Source organism: Lithobates pipiens, unplaced genomic scaffold (assembly GCF_037356315.1).
Source record: "Lithobates pipiens isolate NorthernLeopardFrog02 unplaced genomic scaffold, aLitPip1_a1.2 Scaffold_18, whole genome shotgun sequence".
NCBI lineage: Eukaryota > Metazoa > Chordata > Amphibia > Anura > Ranidae > Lithobates > Lithobates pipiens.
In genome coordinates this window covers 272,458,748-272,479,283 of record NW_027507758.1, presented here as the reverse complement: position 1 = coordinate 272,479,283, position 20,536 = coordinate 272,458,748, and the positions used below count along the sequence as shown (strand labels likewise).

The following is a 20,536-nucleotide window of genomic DNA, read 5'->3' as shown; positions in this document are numbered from 1 at the left end:
GTCCCCAGAATTATTCGACCACAAGGTTGGGTATATGCTGCTGAAGGATGCGCAGTGATTTGAAGACTCCGATGTTGGTTCCCAGGTTGAGGAAGGGAGTAACGTGAGCCTAGAGAGGGGGTCCCCAAGAAGGACAAGAAACTGACAGTCATATTCCCCCAGATGCAGCATACTGCAAGGTTTGCTCCAGTGACGAGGAGGGAGGGGATTTTGAGGTCATTGTACTTGGGTGCCTGAGAGAAGAGAGGAAGAGGAGAAAGAGAAGGCACAACTCCAACGAGGCATGATGTCCTCTAGGGGGTAGCTTAAAGGCAGCCATCCTATTGCATCACACTGCAGAGCTCTGCAGGTGTAGGGTGCTGCTGACTCCCCGCTGACTTTTAAAAGTTCCTTGGTGTGGGCCTTTTTTGATACATGTGCAGCAGATCGCTCGGTTGCTGTTTGCAACCTATGTATGAAGCAGATCAAGCATGGCCAGAACAGCAGCCACTAGGGCACACATGCTTGACCAGACATATGATAACCTGCCATACAGTCCTTTGGCAACAGCACTTGAAAGACCCACATCAAAGAAAAAGGCAGACTTCTCCTTGCTCCTCATCTGGAATCTCCAACCCTACTATACCTCCTGTCCTCTCAAAAACATGCACTGAGAGGAATGAAGGTATAGCAATAGGTGTCCCAAGTACTTGCAGCCAATCTGCTAGCAGTATACCACCATCAGATTTTAGCAGGCAAATTTCCCTACCCCAGTTGCCGAACCGTAAAAAAATTTGGTCCCACCATCCACATGCTCAGTGACTAAAAGCTAGCTTGGTCAATTTGCTAGTACTGCAACTGCTGCCTTTTCAGCTGGTAGACTCTGCCCCCGATTGTGAATTTGTGGAATGTGCACTACCTCAGTGGCAGATTCCAAAACAACATTTATTTTCACTGAAGGCCATTCCGGCATGTGGAAGGAAATGTTTTGACCTCGTTGGACAGGACGGTCAGCAGTACGGTGCATATTACCGCTGACTCATGGTCCAGCAGGCATGTGCAGGGATGTTACCTTTTCCTTCATGGCACACTGGGCAACTCTGCTATCAGCTGGGAAGAATGCAGTACAGGGTTCATTGTTGTTGGAGCTTGTTCCACCACCATGCCTCCAAAATGCTAGTGGTGATTTTGCCACAGCTCTCTCCTCCACCCCCTCCTCTTCTTCTTCCTCTATGACCTCTCTGCAGATTTGTCCTCTAAACCAGCAGTGCTCCCCAAGTGTTCAAGGGGCTATGCAAGCAGTCAGGATAAAAGATGCCATGCAGTGCTTGAGTAGGTCTTCCTAGGGGACAGGAGCCACACTGGGGCAGAGATTCTGTCAGTTCTGCAGGGGCAGGCTCGGAGGTGGTTGACGCCACGCCTGCTTCAGCCAGAAATGGTTGTATGCGACTTCGGCACCAACCTTCTCTCCGCCTTCCGACAGGGACACTTGATCCATGTTCCATGTTTGGCACACATGCTGAATTTGGTAGTGCAGCGGCTCTTTACCAGGTACCCAATCTTACAGGATCTCCTGAGGAAGGCCAGAAAAATCTGTGGTCATTTCTGCCGGTCATACAATGCCAGTGCTCAGCTGGCTGACTTCGAAAGGGAATGCAACCTGCCCACCAACTACCTCCTTTGTGACATGCCCACCAGGTGGAACTCAATGTTGGCAATGCTGCAGCAGCTGCACACACAGCAGAGGGCCCTCAATGAGTACCTATGTGAGTATGGCACTACGACAGGGTCAGGGGAGCTTTTCACCATGCCAGTGGATACTGATTAGGATGCATTCACTGTCCTGTCACCATTTGAGGAGGCCACAAGGATGGTGAGCAGTGACAATGCATGCATCAGTGACACTGTCCCACTAGTCTTCCTGTTGGAACACACGCTTCGTAGAATCATGGAGAGGGCACATGAGGCAGAACAGCCTTACCTCTCAAGGCTTCCTTTATCCAGATAGCATTCCTGCAGGCCCACCAAAAACACAGGAAGAAGAGGAAGAGGAGGATTGTGTCAGCATGGATGTATAGGATAACACTCAGCAGCAGTCTTCAAGGGATGGTTTTCAGTATCCAGAAACCCAAGGAGTTGTACGAGGCTGGGAGGAGGTAGTTACAGATAATGTGATCCTTAGTGACCCAGAGGACTCAGAATCGCATGCCTCTGCAAACGTATGCTGCATGGCCTCCCTGGTTCTGCAAAGCCCGCAAAAGGACCCTAGGATTCGTGGTATCAAAGAGAGGGATCATTACTGGCTGACAATCCTTCTTGCACCACGTCACAAGGGTAATGTTGCAAAACCCATTCTGCCTTTGCAGAGGGAGCAGAGAATGAACCATCTTCTGGAGGCTTTGAAGAAATGTTTGTGTAATGCATTTCCAGACACTGGGTTACAATTTCTGGTGCTGGACAACATGTTGCTGAGGCTTCATTGAGTCAGAGGAAGAGCGGTGTAGAAGGTGGCTGGCTGACTGATGCCTTTAAACAATTTTTCAGTCCCCAGCGCCAAAGTAGACTTGGAGTCCTGAACGCACATTCAGTGCTGCTGGAGGTTTTGTAACAGATTAAAGAGTGCACCTGTCCACAGACCTCGTTGATAGGCTCACATTCATAAAAAATATTCAGTCTTGGATCAGCAGCTATCAAGCACCTGATGATGATGTAACTGATTGAATTTGCTATGGATGTGGGATCCCTTGAAGACCTTGTCTATGCTAACTATTCTATTCCTCCTCAATCTTGATGATGCTAATTTCCAACAATATATTTGGTTTAGGGCACCATCACCACCACTCAAGGCCCAATTTTTCTGCCCCTGTTTAACAGGGGCATGTAATTACAAGTTTTGATATAATATTTCAATGCAGGGCCCATTCCTGTCCCCAACAAGAGTATATGTGAGAGGTTACAGTGTTGTGGCACCACCACCACCCAAGGCCCAATTTTTCTGCCCCTCTTTAACAGGGGCATGTAATTACAATTTTTGATATACTATTTCACAGCAGGGCCCGTTCCTGCACCCAACAAGAGTAACTGTGAGGGCTTACAGTGTTGTGGCACTACCACCACCACCAAAGGCCCAAATTTTCTGCCCCTGTTTAATAGGGGCATGTAATTACAATTATTGATATAATATTTCACAGCAGGATCTGTTCCTGCACCCACCAAGAGTAACTATAAGGGCTTACAGTGTTCTGGTGCCACCAACACCTAAGGCCCAATATTCTACAGAGTATATAGGGCAGGCCGTATAGTATATATACTGCTGTTCAGAGTATATAGTGCCTGGGGGACACCCACACCATTTTTTTTTTAATTTGGGTGTGGGGTTCACCTTAATATCCATAACAGACCCAAAGGGCCTGTAATAGAAATAAGGATGATAGGTTCTTTTCACAAAGAGATCTGGCGTCAAAAAGACCCCAAATCTCTTCTTAACCTTTAAAACCAAAAGATCAAAAAAACGGATCTTTTCCTTTAAAAAAAAGGTATATTTTCTTCCAGCCTGGACTGAAAGTGGCGTCATGATGTCGCTCCGGTCCTCCAAGGCATAGGGTCGATCAAAGAGCGTTAACTCTTTGATCACCTATGGGACTGAACATTTCTCGGGCGAACCAGCTGAAATGGTAAGCCCGAGAAAAACAGGTGAGCGGTAGATTCAGAATCTGTTCCAGTGGCTCATGAGAGGCTCAGACCGGATTCATAAAAAAATCTGGCTGCTTGCTGAGAAAAAATGGTACCGAATTTATATGACTGATATCTTCAGCCAAAATGTCGATAAACCACTTGCAAACCTAAACTTAAGTTCAGAAGCTGTAGGATACATGAATGAGCCCTTACACATACATTATTGATATCTAGCTAATGCTCCAATACTGTTTTATTTCCCCACAATTCCACTTTAAATCATTTAACTGCTAGATCTTTTAATGACTTTGTAGCTAAAATACAAACATTTCTCTAGTATCTGATACACTCACAAACTATACTATAGCATTATACTGATTGACAGCACTTCTGCAAGTGCACAGCTAGAGAATCCCAGTGGGGGCAGAGATTATTTCCTAGTTCAGATCTGCTTAGCTATTGTAAGCTGAAAAGGAATAAAACAGTTATGTTTTTGCACATGGTACATGTACCAGGCAATCAAATTCTTAAACAAAATACTACAAGAATATTTTCACGGAAAGCATTTACTCTACACTTATCTTCAAAATAAATGTTTCCATTCAATAAAATGTTTGAATTAATTTAAGTTAACTTGGCATAGCTAAACGAAATAAAAAGGGATAAGGAAATAATTTAAACTGGATTTGTGCTGGAACCACAATATCCTTGCATTTAAAATATTGAAATAAAAACAAACTAAGCAAGGTTTGAACACATTTGGCACAAGACTTCTAAACATGCCAGACAGTCCTTTCATGAAGCTGTCAGGATATGCCACCTGTTTCAGCTTTTTTTGCAGCAGTTCACGCTGCCAGAAATAAAATAAGGATCCATCCAACTGCCGACCAAAATAAAAAGGCCTGCATCAGCCATATGTCTTCTAGGGCTACATCGTCTTTATACTATCAGGACGTGTTAGCTATACTTCAGTTTTGTAAACCATAAAAAAATATATGGAGAGTTGTTTCAAATGTATATAATGCTTTTAGAAGTATGTCAGCAAACATTATATTTCTGGTGGGTTGGTTATACTGGAGATAAAGCATTGCTAAAACACTGGGACTACTCAGAATTTAGTCAAAAATCAGAAAGTTCTTGATGTGTGTGAAGGTTAATTATGGGTAAACAAATATTTTACACTCTGGAGATGATTTACTAAAGGCAAAAAGGATGTCCACTTTGCAAGGGAATTTTCCACTGGGATTAGTGCATGCAATAAAGCTCTGCTGATTTCCATCTTCTAATCATGGGCAGGCAAGAATGATTTTTTTTATTATTTCTTTTCCTTGCACACAATTGAGCATTCTTTGCCAAAGTGAAATTCACTGGGCTCTGGGGCAAACTATCTTGCAAGGTGAAAATTTCCTTGCAAGGTGAACATCTATTTTCGTTTAGTACATCAATCCATATACTATAGTTCAAACAATGGAACAATGTTGCTATATGTCACAGATTTATTAGGTAATGCTGGCATGTGTTTGAACTGCCATTGCAACTTTGCGTTCATTTTCATATTTGACACATTCAGTCATTCATTCTGAGCCAACTGAGCTAACAGCCTTTAACCATATGCCTACTGGGCACAGTTACCCCCTTCCTGCTCAGGCCAGTTTTCATCTTTTAGAGCTGTCACATTTTCAATGAGAATTGCACGGTCATGCACCGCTGTACACATGAAATTTGTATATATTTTTTTCACACAAATAGAGCTTTCTTTTGGTGCTATTTAATCCCCACTGGGTTTTTGTTTTTTAATAAACTAAAAAAGACCAAACATTTTTAAAGAAAAAACTAAATAGTTTGTTATACAATTTTACAAACAGGTCCTTTTTCTCCTTCACTGATGTATGCTGATGAGGCTGAACTGATGAGCACTGATAGACTGCACTGATGAGGTGGCATTGATGGGCACTGATAGGTGGCACAGATGGGCACTGATAGGCGGCACTGATAAGTGACACTGATGATGAGGCACTGATGGGGACTGATATGTGGCACTGGTGGGCACTGATTAACAGCACTAGTGGGCACTAATTAGCAGCACTGGTGGGCACTGAGGGGACCGATATCCCTGTAACAAAAGCTGGGTTAATGGCTTCCTTCTTTCTTCCTCACACTGTCAGCCGATAACCAGCTTCTGTTTAAAAAGAACAGTGTAGCTATTCTATAGACATTAATAACACGTTAAAAGACATTTCATATGTAAGGGTATGTGCGAACTTCACAGTGTGCTGCATACTGTATATCAGTTAGGCAGAGAATCAATCTGTCTGACACAGATCTATTGAGACAATATTTAACATCCAAGCTAAATTGATACAGTTTTTTTTTCTTATCAGGGGTTTTTGCTTGGATTTTATCAGGGTTAAAGCATTTGAATTTACAACCACTCAAGGAAAAGTTAATTCCCTAGCACAGCTACAGTTCACCGCTCCCTCCTGCTACATCATAGCCTTTCTTGGGGTGATTAATTACCGTCTGTGCTGCCCTAGCTCTTTCACCCCTCCATTCACCTGCCTACATACTCTGACAGCTGTATAGTGCTGACAGCTCTAGAGAGTGCTGGGGCTGCTGCCATCACATCCAAGATGCAGGCACCCAGCAGGAGTCCTAGGAGCTTTGGATGTCTACACAAGAGTGACCTTTACAAGTAAATGCAATATGTTAAATGCACATATAGGTGCCCGTTTATGAAGCAGTGATCAGTGGAGATCCAGAGGTTCACTGCTGATCACAGCCCATAAACAGTTTATAAACCAGAGATGATCGGGGGAGAAGTGTTTGAACTTGTTCTCCCGCCGAATATCTCCACACACTGAGAATCCTTATTGAATGACACAGTAACGGCCAGTTTATGAAGCTGAGATCTCAGCGCTTCACTGGCGATCTGTGTCAGAATTCACACTCCCCGATTCACCAGCTCAGAGGTGGAGAACCGGGGAGTGAAGAGAGAATGTGGGGGGATCTGAGGAGGAAAGAGGAAGATAATTAACTTTCTTATGCCTCGTTCAGACCCCCCAACACTGTAACCATGTCCCCCTGTCATATTTATGTGCATACATATATATACATATATATAATGTGTATATGTATATATATATAATGTGTGTGTATATACATGTATATATAATGTCTGTGTGTGTATACATGTATATATTATGTAGGGGGACGCTTTATTTTACTAATATTAATCGCACCGTGTGTCAGTGTATTGAGCTGTGATAATTTATCACTGCTTAATAAATTTACATCTCTGTGTATCAGTGAATTTCTAGTACTGTAATCTCGTAAAGTCTCACAAGATTCCAGTAATAGGGGCCGTTCTCCAGTGTTAGAAGCGTTTGTAGATCGCTTCACTCCTCCAAGGGTGAAGCAATCTACTCCACTTTATAAACTGGCGTACAGAGGAGAAAGATTTCCTCTGTGAATGCCGGAGAATGAAGCAGTGAATAGATTTCACTGCTTCATAAAAGGACACCATAATCTTATGGGAAGAGTGAATTTGAAATAAATGGTCTAGAAACAGGGCCTCTTTAACCTCCCTGGCGGTATTCCCGAGTGTGGCTTGGGGAGAATTTTCATTACCAAAATCGGTAACCCCAAGCCACACTTGGGATCGCATCGCAGGATCCATGTAGATCCCTGTCCCCAGGATCCTGCGATGTCTCCCTGCTGTTTGTACGAGCTCTGTCCTCTGCTTAATTCATTACAGTGCCGGGCTCTGTTCCCTGCCAGGGTCACGACGTACAGGAGCACGGCACCAACTTCAAAAAGGCAAAAACACAGAATACATACAGTACAATGTAATTTTACAGATTGCATTGCTGTATCAAATTATTTCACATGCCCTTTGTCCCTAATTCTTTGTCCAGTGACCTGCATGCAGATTTATATTTTAGATACTGTTCTTTCTGCGTGGAAACTTGAGATTGTCCATGGCAACTAAGAAGTGTCCCTTCATGTCAAAAGCGGGTTTAGACCAGCTAGAAAACAGCAATATTAAATTAGAATCACTTGCAGAATTGAGCAATAGTGATTTGTGGGGATCGTCATCACTGAAATGTAATGACAGTGACAATTCTGTAACTGAGCAAATTTCAGTGTTTTTGATTTATTTATAATATTAAATACATTTTATTATTATTATTATATTATTGTTTGTTATAATTATTTATAGTTATTTATTATATTCTAATTTACGATTTTGTGTTTCAAACTTTATCATACGTGGGCTGTCTACTAGACTCCTGTTTGGACAGATTTAAGTGTGTTATTCCTAAGAATTACTGGCCTAAAGTATAAAACGCCAAATTTCCATGCAAAACAATGTACGGCTTTGAGCATCAAAAATCTGACGTAATCATACCACCAAGGAGGTTAAGTAGAAACTTATTTTTATTAGTGACATTTCATTTGTTTTCAGTTGTTATACAAATTGCTATGGAGGTGCTATAATTCTTGCAATTTTAACCATTTGTTGGGGACTTTTAGGGTTACATCATTATGATGACTCTGATCACAACATAATCATGTTTTTTTTTTTTATATATATATAAATTAAATACTATCTTCTATTATTCTGTTATATTCCCTGTAGACTAGGTTTGCATACACGCTCTGCATAACAGCATTATGATGAGCCTTGTTACCATTTTCATAAGCCAAGCCCACTCTGGGGAAAAAAAAATAGAAAAATCCTTTCCACAAAACAAATGGAGCTTTCTGAGATAGGTGTACCATTCTTTATAGCCTAATTGTAACTATGCAATGACCCAAGTATGTCTATACAGTAAATCAATGCATGTTATTGTGTGTCCATCCATCACGATCTGTGCACTGTACATCATTCTGTGTCAGTATCTTTGTCAAAGTCAGCATTGGCTGTTAGTCTGTGTCTGCCACAGCCTAGTTTGTAAATCCCACTCTGTGACTATCACTGTCTGTCAGATCGTGTATATAAATGTTCATTTTAGTTCATTACAAGGAACAACTCACCCTTTGCATTACATTACGAAGGATCAAAGGATTTACATCACAGTTCAGTGACTTCTCTATATGTACTTAATCTGCTACCTCGTACCTTTCCTTTATATGGTATGTGAACTCCTTGGTTAATCCTGGTATCATTTTATTGCACAGCATGCACACGTAATTCAAAATATAATCTGGCATATCAAGGTCAGGTTGTAGAACACAACTGGTAAGCATGGTTATGCATAGTACATACCAACGTATTAAGTGTTATACATATTTGAGAGAAGTTCATTTAGTTTGCGTACTAATTAATAATGTATTTTTTTATTCAGATATCCATTTTGAATGTGTTTCCTGAGTTTAACTAAGTATATCTAAGCCCAATCTTTTTTTTTCAGTTTTCGGTAAAAGTAGTCTATTTCTTTTTTAAAGGGGATAATTAAAAAAACACTTTAAGGTGTCTTGAATAAACAAAGTCAATATTAAAAAAGAATAAAACATAAAAAGCAAAAAGTCTTTAATATATATATATATATATATATATATATATATATATATATATATATATATATATATATATATATATATATATATATATGGTATGTAATCATAAATGTAGACTGTGGACACTATACCTAGCTATAAGGACATTTGAGGGCTTCTGTATCACTTACTAAGAACCCCTGTGATCAACAATACTATCCCCAAACTGAACAATGTTTTAGTATATTGTTATCTCTTGATTAAACACTTGATTACATTTCCCTTTCAATGACGATATACTGTATATCCCTGTATCTTGAGAATAAAGTAATTGCAAGTATAATTCTTCACATTATTATACACACTTTATTATATGATCTTCCTACATGGCAGATATTAGCAATTACTAGCAGTCCCCTATTATTGGATGCAGATTACAGTGATATTTTCTGGAATATTTTAGCAATGACTGGAACACTACAGTTATGATTGCTGGATATTGCCTTGCATTTGTAAACTACTTGTACGTGTGTGTCTAGCAGACTGGATTTCCTCTCAAGGGCTGACATTTTTCTAAGGAGTAATTATAAACAGTCAGCTGTGGATAAATTGTGAGATGTGTGACTTTATTGACTTCTGTAAGTGCTACATCCAAAGCCTTTTATGTGTGTATTTGATACCACTTGCTGCTCTATATGCAAGTTTTACACCAAGAGCCAGCTTGCACTACTGAATTCACAGACTGTCATCACTGCTCAGGAATAACTATAAACTGTTCACTGCGAACATATTGTGGGACATGTGTTGACTCCAGCAAATGCTACACTGAAAGTTCAGAATGTGTGTGGTTGACATCATATTTTGCACTATATGCCAGTTTTATACCAAGAGCCAACTTACACCGCTGAAGTATGTATATAGAATCTTAGATACTACAGTATGCATCATAAATCACTCTGTAGACTGCCATCATCATAGAACTTGGGTGATACAAATAAGAATATAAATCAACATCACTTCTTTAATGTATCTTTTGGTAGTGTGACTTTTGAGGGGCAGAAGTTAAATCTGAAATAATATGTGGCCCCTCTTAAAGGCAAAAATCATTATTATTATTAAGCCCCCTGGCAACTAACAATCATTATAACTAACCCCTTTGCCATTTTGTATATATATATATTCACACACACACACACACACATACATATGTATATACACAGTATCTCACAAAAGTGAGTACACCTCTCACATTTACAATGTACAATGTAAAGTAGGGAGTGTACAGCTTGTATAACAGTGTCAATTTTCTGCCCTCTCGAAAATAACTCAACACACAGCCATTAATGTCTAAACCGCTGGCAACAAAAGTGAGTACACCCCTAAGTGAAAATTTCAAAATTGGGCCCAAAGTATAAATATCTTGTGTGGCCAACATTATTTTGCTTCACTGTCTTAACCCTCTTGGGCATGGAGTTCATCAGACCTTCACAGGTTGCCACTGGAGTCCTCTTCCACTCCTCCATGATGACATCATGCAGGCAACACTGGGAGGCAGCTGAGTGTGTAAAGGTGTGTGTGTGGGGGGGGGGGGGCTGAGTGTGTACAGGTGTGTGTGCGGGGGGCAGCTGAGTGTGTACAGGTGTGTGTTGGGGGGCAGCTGAGTGTGTACAGGTGTGTGCGGGGGCAGCTGAGTGTGTACAGGTGCGTTTGGAGGCAGCTGAGTGGGTACAGGTTTGTGTGTGTGTGGGGGGGGAGTCAGCTGAATGTGTACAGGTTTGTGTGTGTGCGTGTGGGGGGGCAGCTGAGTGTGTTCATGTGTGTGTGTGGGGGGGGCTGAGTGTGTACAGGTGTGTGTGGGGGCTGAGTGCATAGACGTGTGAGGGGGCTGGGTGCGTAGAGGTGTGAAAGGGGCTGAGTGCAAAGATGTGTGAGGGGGCCGAGTGTGTAGCGGTGTGAGGGGGACTGAGTGTATAAAGGTGTGAGAGGGACTGAGTGCATAGAGGTGTGAGGGGGCTGAGTGCGTAGAGGTGTGAGGGGGCTGAGTGTGTAGCGGTGTGAGGGGGACTGAGTGTATAGAGGTGTGAGAGGGACTGAGTGCATAGAGGTGTGAGGGGGCTGAGTGCGTAGAGGTGTGAGGGGGCTGAGTGTGTAGCGGTATGAGGGGGACTGAGTGCATAGAGGTGTGAGGGGGCTGAGTGCGTAGAGGCGTTAGGGGGGCTGAGTGCATAGAGGCGTGAGGGGGACTGAGTGCATAGAGGTGTGAGGGGGACTGAGTGCATAGAGGTATGAGGAGGACTGAGTGTGTAGAAGTATGAGGGGGACTGAGTGTATAGAGGTGTGAGGGGGCTGAGTGCGTAGAGGTGTAGGAGGGGCTGAGTGCGTACAGGTGTGAGAGGGGCTGAGTGCGTACAGGTGTGAGAGGGGCTGAGTGCGTAGAGGCGTGAGGGGGACTGAGTGCATAGAGGAGTGAGGGGACTGTGCATAGAGGTGTGAGGGGGACTGAGTGCATAGAGGTGTGAGGGGGATTGAGTGCATAGAGGTGTGAGGGGGACTGAGTGTGTAGAGGTGTGACGAAGGGACTGAGTGTGTACAGGTGTGAGGGGGGCTGAGCGCGTACAGGCATGATCAGTGAAGGGGGCGTGCTAGATATAGGACCTGCTCCGTGTGGAGCAGGTCTAAGTACGAAATGCTCTAAGTACGCCCCTGCCTATATGTATTCTGGTGGACTATAAATGAACTTCATCTGGGACCTAACAACTTCCTGAACAGATCAGGAATGACATTGAAGAAAATGATTCCCTAAAAATGAGCATCTCTTAGCTGCAGTTGCTGAATACTTTACTAGGCACTTCAAAGCAGTTGCTTCTGGTTTACAATATTAGTGTGAGACCTGCATTATAAAGGTCACAGAGGTTCCTGGTGTGGGAACACACCCCTTCACACAGTAGAAGAATTATGTTCTGAATAGACAAGCTCCGTTCTGAGGTCTCCCCCACCTTCCCTACTGACACATATGTATCTCATGTGTCGGCAAAACTTCTCAGAGGTGATAAAAGAGGAACGAAGCACCACTACAGATATATGTGCTTTGCTCAGATTCAATGACTGAGGAGCGGAGTACCAGCCTCAAAAACATTTTTTTTTTAAGTCAGCAGCTACAAATATCGTAGCTGCTGACTTTTAATAAGGACTCTTACCTGTCCAGGGAGCCCACAATCTAAGCCCACCAAAGCTCCATCTGCTCGGGTGCAGACGCCACAATTGCAAGCAAGAGAAACCAGCAGTGGAGCCTTCAAGCTTCACAGACAGTTTCCTAATGCGCATACGTGAGTCACACGGTGCTTTTTGAATGGCCCAGTCATCTTCTGGCACACACACAGGTCCCAGAAGGCTACGGGGGGGGGGGGGAGATGAGGGGGGGGGGTGGGATGGTCTTTAGTTTAAGACCTAGTTGTATATTTGAGTGCTTAGGTGAACTTAGTTGTTAAAGTGTATATAAAAGCAAAATGTTTATTTATTTTTTTACATTTTGGATTACATAGAGCAGGGTTAAATGTAAGACGCTCTATTTGGCATTTGTTAGGGTCTATGTCTAAGCTGTGGAAATTCACCACTATATTTGTCCTGGTGACCATTGTTACCAAGAAAAAATTGATAAAAGTGTGTTTTTGAAAGGCCCAATATACCACCCATTCCACACTGTATACTAAACACACTCTGCATGACAGCATTCTAGATTTAGATATCTGGAAGCTGTTGTGTATTCTAGGGATTTTACTGTACATAGGAGCTATCAACATTTGACGCCCAAGTGACTTTTTTCTACTGGACTCTCAGCAGGCAGATAAACTAGAATGATATATAAATATATCAGTAATATGTCAGATCAGGAAGAATATAAATTAGAATGGCTTTTGCTGTGAAACAATTTGAACCCCAGGCAGTAGATTTATTCAGTTATGTATTCATAAAGTGATCATATTTAAATACAGCTAGAGAACATAAATCTGCCTTTATTTTAGCTTCTTGTGATCCATTTTCACTGTAAGTCTCCGACTGTGAGAGAGATTGGCAGCAGTTTGAGCCAATTAAGCTGTACTGCATTGCAAAGTGTTGTCAGCCTACCAGTGGAGGCTTGCTAACAGGAGGAGAGCATAGCAGGATTAATAGTCTCATATTCTCTCATTGCCCAATAGCAAGCTGGGAGCACAATAATGCCGTGTACACACGAGCGGAATGTCTGACAGAAAAAGTCTGACGGAACCTTTTCATCATATATTCCAATCTTGTGTATGCCTCATCTGACTTTTTTTAATGAAAATTCTAATGGACCTAGAAATAGAACAGGTTTAAAAAATTTTTGATGCAACCAATTCCTATTGAGAAAACCGCTCGTCTGTATGCTGTTCCGACGGACCAAAAACGACACATGCTCTGAAGCAAGTACGAGATAGATGCTATTGGCTACTGGCTATTGAACTTCCTTTTTCTAGTCCCTTCGTACGTACTGTATGTCACTGCGTTTTTAACGATCGGATTTTGGTATGATTGTGTGTACGCAAGACAGTTTCAGCGGAACTCAGTCGGAAAAACCTTCTGAGTTTATTCCGACAGGAAAACCGGTCATGTGGACAGGGCATTATTGAAAGGTAAGGATAGAAAGAAAGAATTTCTCCTGCGCTCATGAACGCGTTGTTGGTTTAGAGTGGTAGTACTTTCAAAAGAAGAAAAAAATTGATGATCATCATACATGTCCCACTGCCTAAACAGACCAGGGATGGTCCAAAGAAAGCCAAGTGGAAAAAGAGAGGTGGAAGGCACGTGATCTGACGCTTGGATCAATATAATGCAATTTTATTCATATATAAAATAGATAAGAGCATATAAAAAATGTCTACGTACTGTATTCATAAAAATTAGGTTACAAAATATACACATACAATTAAAGATTAGACATGCCCATCCAGGGGCAAGTGCTAAAAGGTGGTCTTTACACATACAGCATATGAATCCCAACACTGCATTTAGATTGTTGCCTAGAGCAGTGGTCATCAACCCTGTCCTCAGGGCTCAAAGCAGGCCAGGTTTGCAAGATAACTGAAATACATCACAGGTGATATCATTTGCTGCTCAGTGATTGCAGTATTCTAGTCTGCATCTCCCCAAGGTAATACTTAAAACCTGGCCTGTTAGTGGGCCCTGAGGACAGGGTTGATGACCACTGGCCTAGAGGTCAGCTTTGTACAAATAGTTTGCAGTATTTTGCACATTATGATGATAACTATTTCCCTGCCAGTTATCCAGGAATTGTGTTGGCCCTTATCCTCTACCTATTATGTATTTCATTTCTGCATGGCATATAAAGATATGAAATCTTAAAAATTCAGTCTAACAACAATTAACTTGATTTAGACACATTCATCTATCACAGCAGGGTTTGGAAAGGATAGCTTTGAAATCTTACTGGGACCTGATTTTATACTCTATTGAACAAACCATTTTAGCTTTGAACAATCAATGGACTTTGTTGTCAAAGTGTACAAAATAAGAACTTTCTGTGTTGCCCAATAATATGCAATTACATTAACATTGCTCTGAAAAATAGGAGTCTAAAATCCATAATTCTCACAGGTGGCTATAGCTATGAAGCAAGGGAAACATTTCTTATTTGAACACATTAATAAACTAAGCTCAAAGCCTTCAGTAGTGATCTTCGTTAGTATGCACTGCAGAAGGACTGTTACGAAGAATGAGTAAAAAGAAGTAAAATATGATAACTTAGTGAAGTAAATCTCCCTCTTTTAAATACTTTATTTTATCTTTTTTTTTCTGTATAAATCCTGTTAGGGAGATTTGCCTTCACTTCCTGTCCTTCAGATGTACCAGGAAGTGAGAGGGAAAGTTTCCAGGGCCACCCCCATCAAATCTTTCTCTGCAGCTATTACCTTTTGTACCACCACCATCTCCCTTTAGAATGTAAGCTCTACGAGCAAGGCCCTCCTGTAACTTTTGTATTGAACTGTACTGTAATTGTGTTGCCCCCCCCCCCCCCCCACCCCATACATTGTAAAGTGCTGCTTAAACTGTTGGCACTATATACATTGTGTGTAATAATAATTTGCTTTCAAATTTTGGTTTTCTACTGCTTTCTTTCTAAGTGACTATGGTCATCAAGGACACATTTAAAAAAATGTATCTATCTAATAGGGAAACAGACAGCAATGAAAACTTAAAATATGTTCTAGTCCTTCCCTTCTACTCTATTAAAAACAAACAAAATAACATTTGGGCTATACATACAATTTAAAGCACAACTTAAATTTATGGTCCTCTGGGCTTTTTTTCCACAATAATGCAAGCACGCACCACATATTTGCCCATTATGGTATATTTATCTGCCAAAGTATACCCTACAGTAATGTGACTACTGCATCCTCCATTATCACTCTGCTGCTACTGCTGACATCTTTACCTGGCCTTCTTCTGCCATGTCTGTCATCTTCAGCCATTTTGTTTGGCCAGCCAAAACACCAATGCATGCACAGTGGAGTTAATTCATCCCAGCACTCAAGGCATGATAAGAATGTACACCGAGCTACATAAGCACAGCTTAGTATACATTTAGAACAAACATTGCTGACAGGCAGAAAATGAGCTTCTAAGCCATACAGACACTCTTCTAAAATAAAAGCCAACCTGACTGAAATTTTTCATCTTAAAGTTTATGTATGAATATTTTTACATAGTTACAGTGCAGCTTGAACCAATGCAAGTATGAATGTTCCATACTTGTGGGATCCCTGTGCAAGCCGGAAATCAATATAGTAGGCACTGCTTCTAAACTTATTGCTTCTAGCTTCTAGGTCTTGTGCCGAGAAGCTGCCCTGCTGCATAGTCAACACAGGATGCCACGAGAGCCATTCTGAGAACAGTTTGCACCTTCTCAATGAATGCAAACCATTCTCTGATTGGATGAGGTGGAGATATGATGTGGTGACACTTGGGAGCTGTCCTGCAGCTTGGTGAGCACAGGTCATTGCTCACCTTGAGAGCCATTCAGATAAATTTCCTTTTTTCAATACAAAGCATTCTCTGATTAGATGAGGTGGAGATCGCAGGGGGTTATTTACGAAAGGCAAGTCCACTTTGCACTACAAATGCTGATTTTATCATCCAATCACGTGCAAGCTAAAATGCTGTTTTTTATTTTCCTTGCATTTCCCCCTCGGATTTACAGCGACTTGCAGTGCACTTGTAGTGCAAAGTGGATTTGCCTTTCGTAAATAACCCCCTGCGATCTCCACCTCATCTAATCAGAGAATGCTTTGTATTGAAAAAAGGAAATTTCTCTGAATGGCTCTCAAGGTGAGCAATGTCCTGTGCTCACCAAGCTGCAGGACAGCAACTCAGCATGGGACCAGAAGCTACCGGCAATCACTGTAGTAGAGGTGCTTACTACAGTGATTTTTAAGCTTCCATGGGGATAAGCCAGGTATGAAACATGTGTACTACATTGTTCCAAACTTACCCAAGTAAGTATATAAAAATTGCAATGTCTAAACTTCAGCTTTGAAGCAGAACTAAGCCCTCATACACATTTGCAGGCAAAGAAGCCACCACTTAAATCGGCAGTTGCCATGGTGCTACACATTTGATCAGCTACAAAACTAACCATTTGAAGATTAAAAGTTCAGATGAGAGCTGACATAGACACAATGGTATACAATACAATGAGAGCATCAAAAATCCAAGAGTCCAAGTTTTTTAATGATACATTTGATTTATCATTAAAAACCTTGGACTCTTGGACGTTTCTTTGCAAATTATCAATGATACCTAATAATATCATTACATGTAAAAACTACAAACAGTTCTCAGATAAGAAGTTTTGTTTAATATCATTTTTCTTAATTTGGTTTTAATAGGAGACGTTTAATACAGGTCATTGAATTTGATACTAGTGAAAATCCATCTACCAGGCTAAAGAGCAAGCTAGAATGTTTTATTTTGTATGCTGTTATTGTGATTCTTTTAACTTGGGAGGGACATATATTTCTAACTGGGATTAGCTAAAATTGTAAAGCCCCATACACACGATCAGAAATTCTGCCAGCAAAAGTTGGATGTGAGCTTTTGGTCAGAAATTCCAACCGTGTGCATGCTCCATCGGACTTTTGCTGGCAGAATTACAGCAAGCAAAAGATTGAGAGCAGGTTCTCTATTTTTCGGTTGGAAAAAGTTCCGTCTGTACAAATTCCGAAGCGCAAAATGCCTACGCATGCTCAGGAACAAATCGACGCATGCTCAGAAGCATTGAACTTAATTTTCTTGGCTTGTCATACTGTTGTACGTCACCGCGTTCTTGACAGTTGAAAGTTCAGAGGACTTTTGTGTGACCATGTGTATGCAAGCCAAGCTTGAGCGGAATTCCGTCGAAAAAACCATAACTTTCCAAAAGAAAATCCGCTCGTGTGTATGGGGCATAAGGTGCCCATAGTCAGAGTCATCTGTAGGTGCAAGAAATATCTCCTTAAAGTGGTTGTAAACCCTTACAACCAACTTTGACCTACAGGTAAGCCTAGATTAAGGCTTACCTGTAGGTCCAAGAAATATCTCCTAAACCTACACGGTTTAGGAGATATTTGCCGAAAGACAGGCACCGCTGCCTACGGCGCATGTGCCGTAGACAGCGGCGCGCAGGTGCACTGAGCGTGTCGCTGTCAACGGCGATATGCCATGAGTGGCGGCTCCCGTGTGCATGAGGGGGAGTGACGTCATCGTGGCACAGGGGCGGAGCAGCGAGACCCACCGAGAAGATGGATGCTCTGGGCTACAGGGGACAGCGGTGACTTTGCTGACTCCTGTGACAGGTAAGTGACACATAATGGACTACTATGTGATGCATAGTAGTCCATTATGCTTTACCTTTGCAAGGAATGAAAGAGGAAGTAAACTCATCAGGGTTTACTTCATCTTTAACCTACATGGTTAATGAGAAATTTTCCAAAAAACGGGCACCGATGTCTACGGTGCATGCTGCCGTTAGTGAAGGCTATCATGCCATCACTGACGGCTCCCACGCATATGTGCCGGAGTGACATCATTGCTGCTCCAGCCAGTCACAGCACTGGAGCAGTGATACCCGGAAGTCCCTCAGGGAGATATGGTGGCAACAAAGGACATGAACGTGGGTTGTTTCGGGGGCTTCAATCTCAGGTAAGTAATTCATAATGAGCTAGAATGCTATGCATACTAGCTCATTATGCCTTTGTCCTGCAGGGTGTTTTTTTTTTTTTTTTTGAGAGAGAGTTTACTTCCTCTTTAACAAGTAACATTTAAAGTACATTTTTGCAAAAAAAAAACTTCTGTAGTGTTTTTGACATTATGTATATATTCTGCAAAGGCTTAAAAAAATAATGGACATCAACAGAAATTCTGAGCATGCACACGTCATTAAGAATATCAGGATCTCTGACTGTATTTTGTATTTTCCTTGGCTGGTACTACAGAAGCTTGTGTTTTTTTTTGTACAGTATGTTCCTCATTACCATCACACATAATACATTTTTATTCAATCACACTGTAAAAACGTTGGTTTCTTAATATTAGCACATATGCTACAACTTTGCTGCAAGTAATCAATATATTTCCAACCTGTCCCATTGCTTCCTTTTTCGATTTATCTCAAAATGAGCAGTTGATAGTGATTACATAATGCTTACACATAGTTTCATTTTTTTGTAGATCCAACCTTATCAGATTGAAATATGCATTGTTTAGTTTGGGCTATTAATATGAGAAGGGATGTGTCCTTATAGTCTTCTTAAATCTGGCTACACATTATACAATTTTCTTGTACAATTTTCCTTTAGGTTTTCCAAAACCATATAATATGAGGTAAACCCTGAAAACTTTCAAATTGTATGCAATCAGGCAACCTTTGCACTACATAGTTGAAGGTAAATCTAAAGGAAATTGAACAAGAAAATTGTATAATACGTAGCCAGCTTAACACAAATATGCAATACTAACAGGAGGTAATGATTCTGTGGTTGTTGAACAACATCTCCCAGCATGCCCTGCTCAATACTGCGTGTCTATTTATTTTGTTATTTAATTATCAGTGTGCAACAATCAATTTTTTTTGTCACGTTTTATATATCTAAAATGTGACTAGAAAAGAAACCTTGTTAACTGTTTAAAATAAAATGGCGTAATGAGTTTATAAAGACAGCAGATGAGTCCAATAAACATTGTTCTAGTGCCACATTAGAAGATGGTCAGAGATTAGCCGCAGTAAGATTCACATTTCAAGTTATTTATAGAGGGATTAAAGGACTTCATTTTCCAATACACATAAAACACACCTAAATTTAAAGCAACTACTATAAAGGAGATAACTGCAAACTGCAATACAATTTAGATTAAAACATTTCCTTCTTTATGACACGCACAAATCTAATTAAAATACAATTTTGGTCCAATGCATGTCTTCCCTAAACTGCTGTAATTTTTAGATAAAAGTACCAGCAAAACAGTTTTCTTCTACTAGATAGATCAATGCAAATAGAAGCAGAAAAAGTATTCTCTAAAGTAACATTTAATTATTGACACACTTCAGGTAAAATTAGTGTCATTATTGCAAATCAGGGGTAGCTAATTACAACTTAAAAAAATGTTTTAATTACCTTCAGCTGTGCTTTCTGTCATAGCGATGATTAAGTACTGAGAAATCAATGGCAGTAACAGGTCATATGTCTTCAGGGTGGAGACGCGCAATTAATAGTTGGGACTTTTCTTGGGTAGGAGTCTGTGTTTCGTAACTCAGTTCCTTCCTTTTTTATGCTGCCTGGAGCTTCTTTAAATTCAGCGTCTCCTCCTGAGGCTTCTCGCAGGTCAGTAAGTCCTAGGATCAAACTAAGGGTTTCCAGGTCACTACTTGTTAAGTTTCGCAGTCCTTTCGAGGATCCCTAACAAAATTAGGCATACAACTCAAGAAAGAACTAAAATTCTGAGACAGCAAAAAAGTAAAGGAACTGAATAGAGCCAGTCAAGGCCCTGCAGCTTGTCTCATAACAACTGCACTGGCACAGGGGACAGATCTCAGAGTGTCTTGTAACATTATCCATTAATGTTCAGGTTTATTCTTAGCCTACTTGCTCTGTGCATTCTTCTTGGCCTTATTTGGTTGAGGGTGGATCCCATCTGTGTGGTCTGTCAGACACTTATGTCATTCAGTCCTTCAGTGCTGTATCACTTAGGATCCTCAACTGTCCACTAGATTACAGGCCCAATTGATGCAGACCATAATGTATGCTATGTTACATTGTCACTATTTATTTATATTTACTATATTGTATATCTGATTCATTGTGAATAAAAG

At 41.1% G+C, this 20,536-nt stretch overlaps 1 protein-coding gene across 50 annotated transcripts in view; it reads right to left on the bottom strand.

Moving 5' to 3' along the window:
• Window positions 1-20,254, bottom strand: part of TRDN (triadin) — a 1,056,665-nt gene extending 1,036,411 nt beyond the window's left edge. For all 50 annotated transcript variants that reach the window (XM_077486957.1, XM_077486959.1, XM_077486986.1 and 47 more), the window contains exon 1: window positions 19,842-20,254. In XM_077486957.1, the coding sequence (XP_077343083.1) occupies window positions 19,842-19,863 (22 nt within the window). In that variant the 5' untranslated portion in view covers window positions 19,864-20,254. The remainder of the gene's footprint in view (window positions 1-19,841) is intronic.
• Window positions 20,255-20,536: the final 282 nt, after the last annotated feature.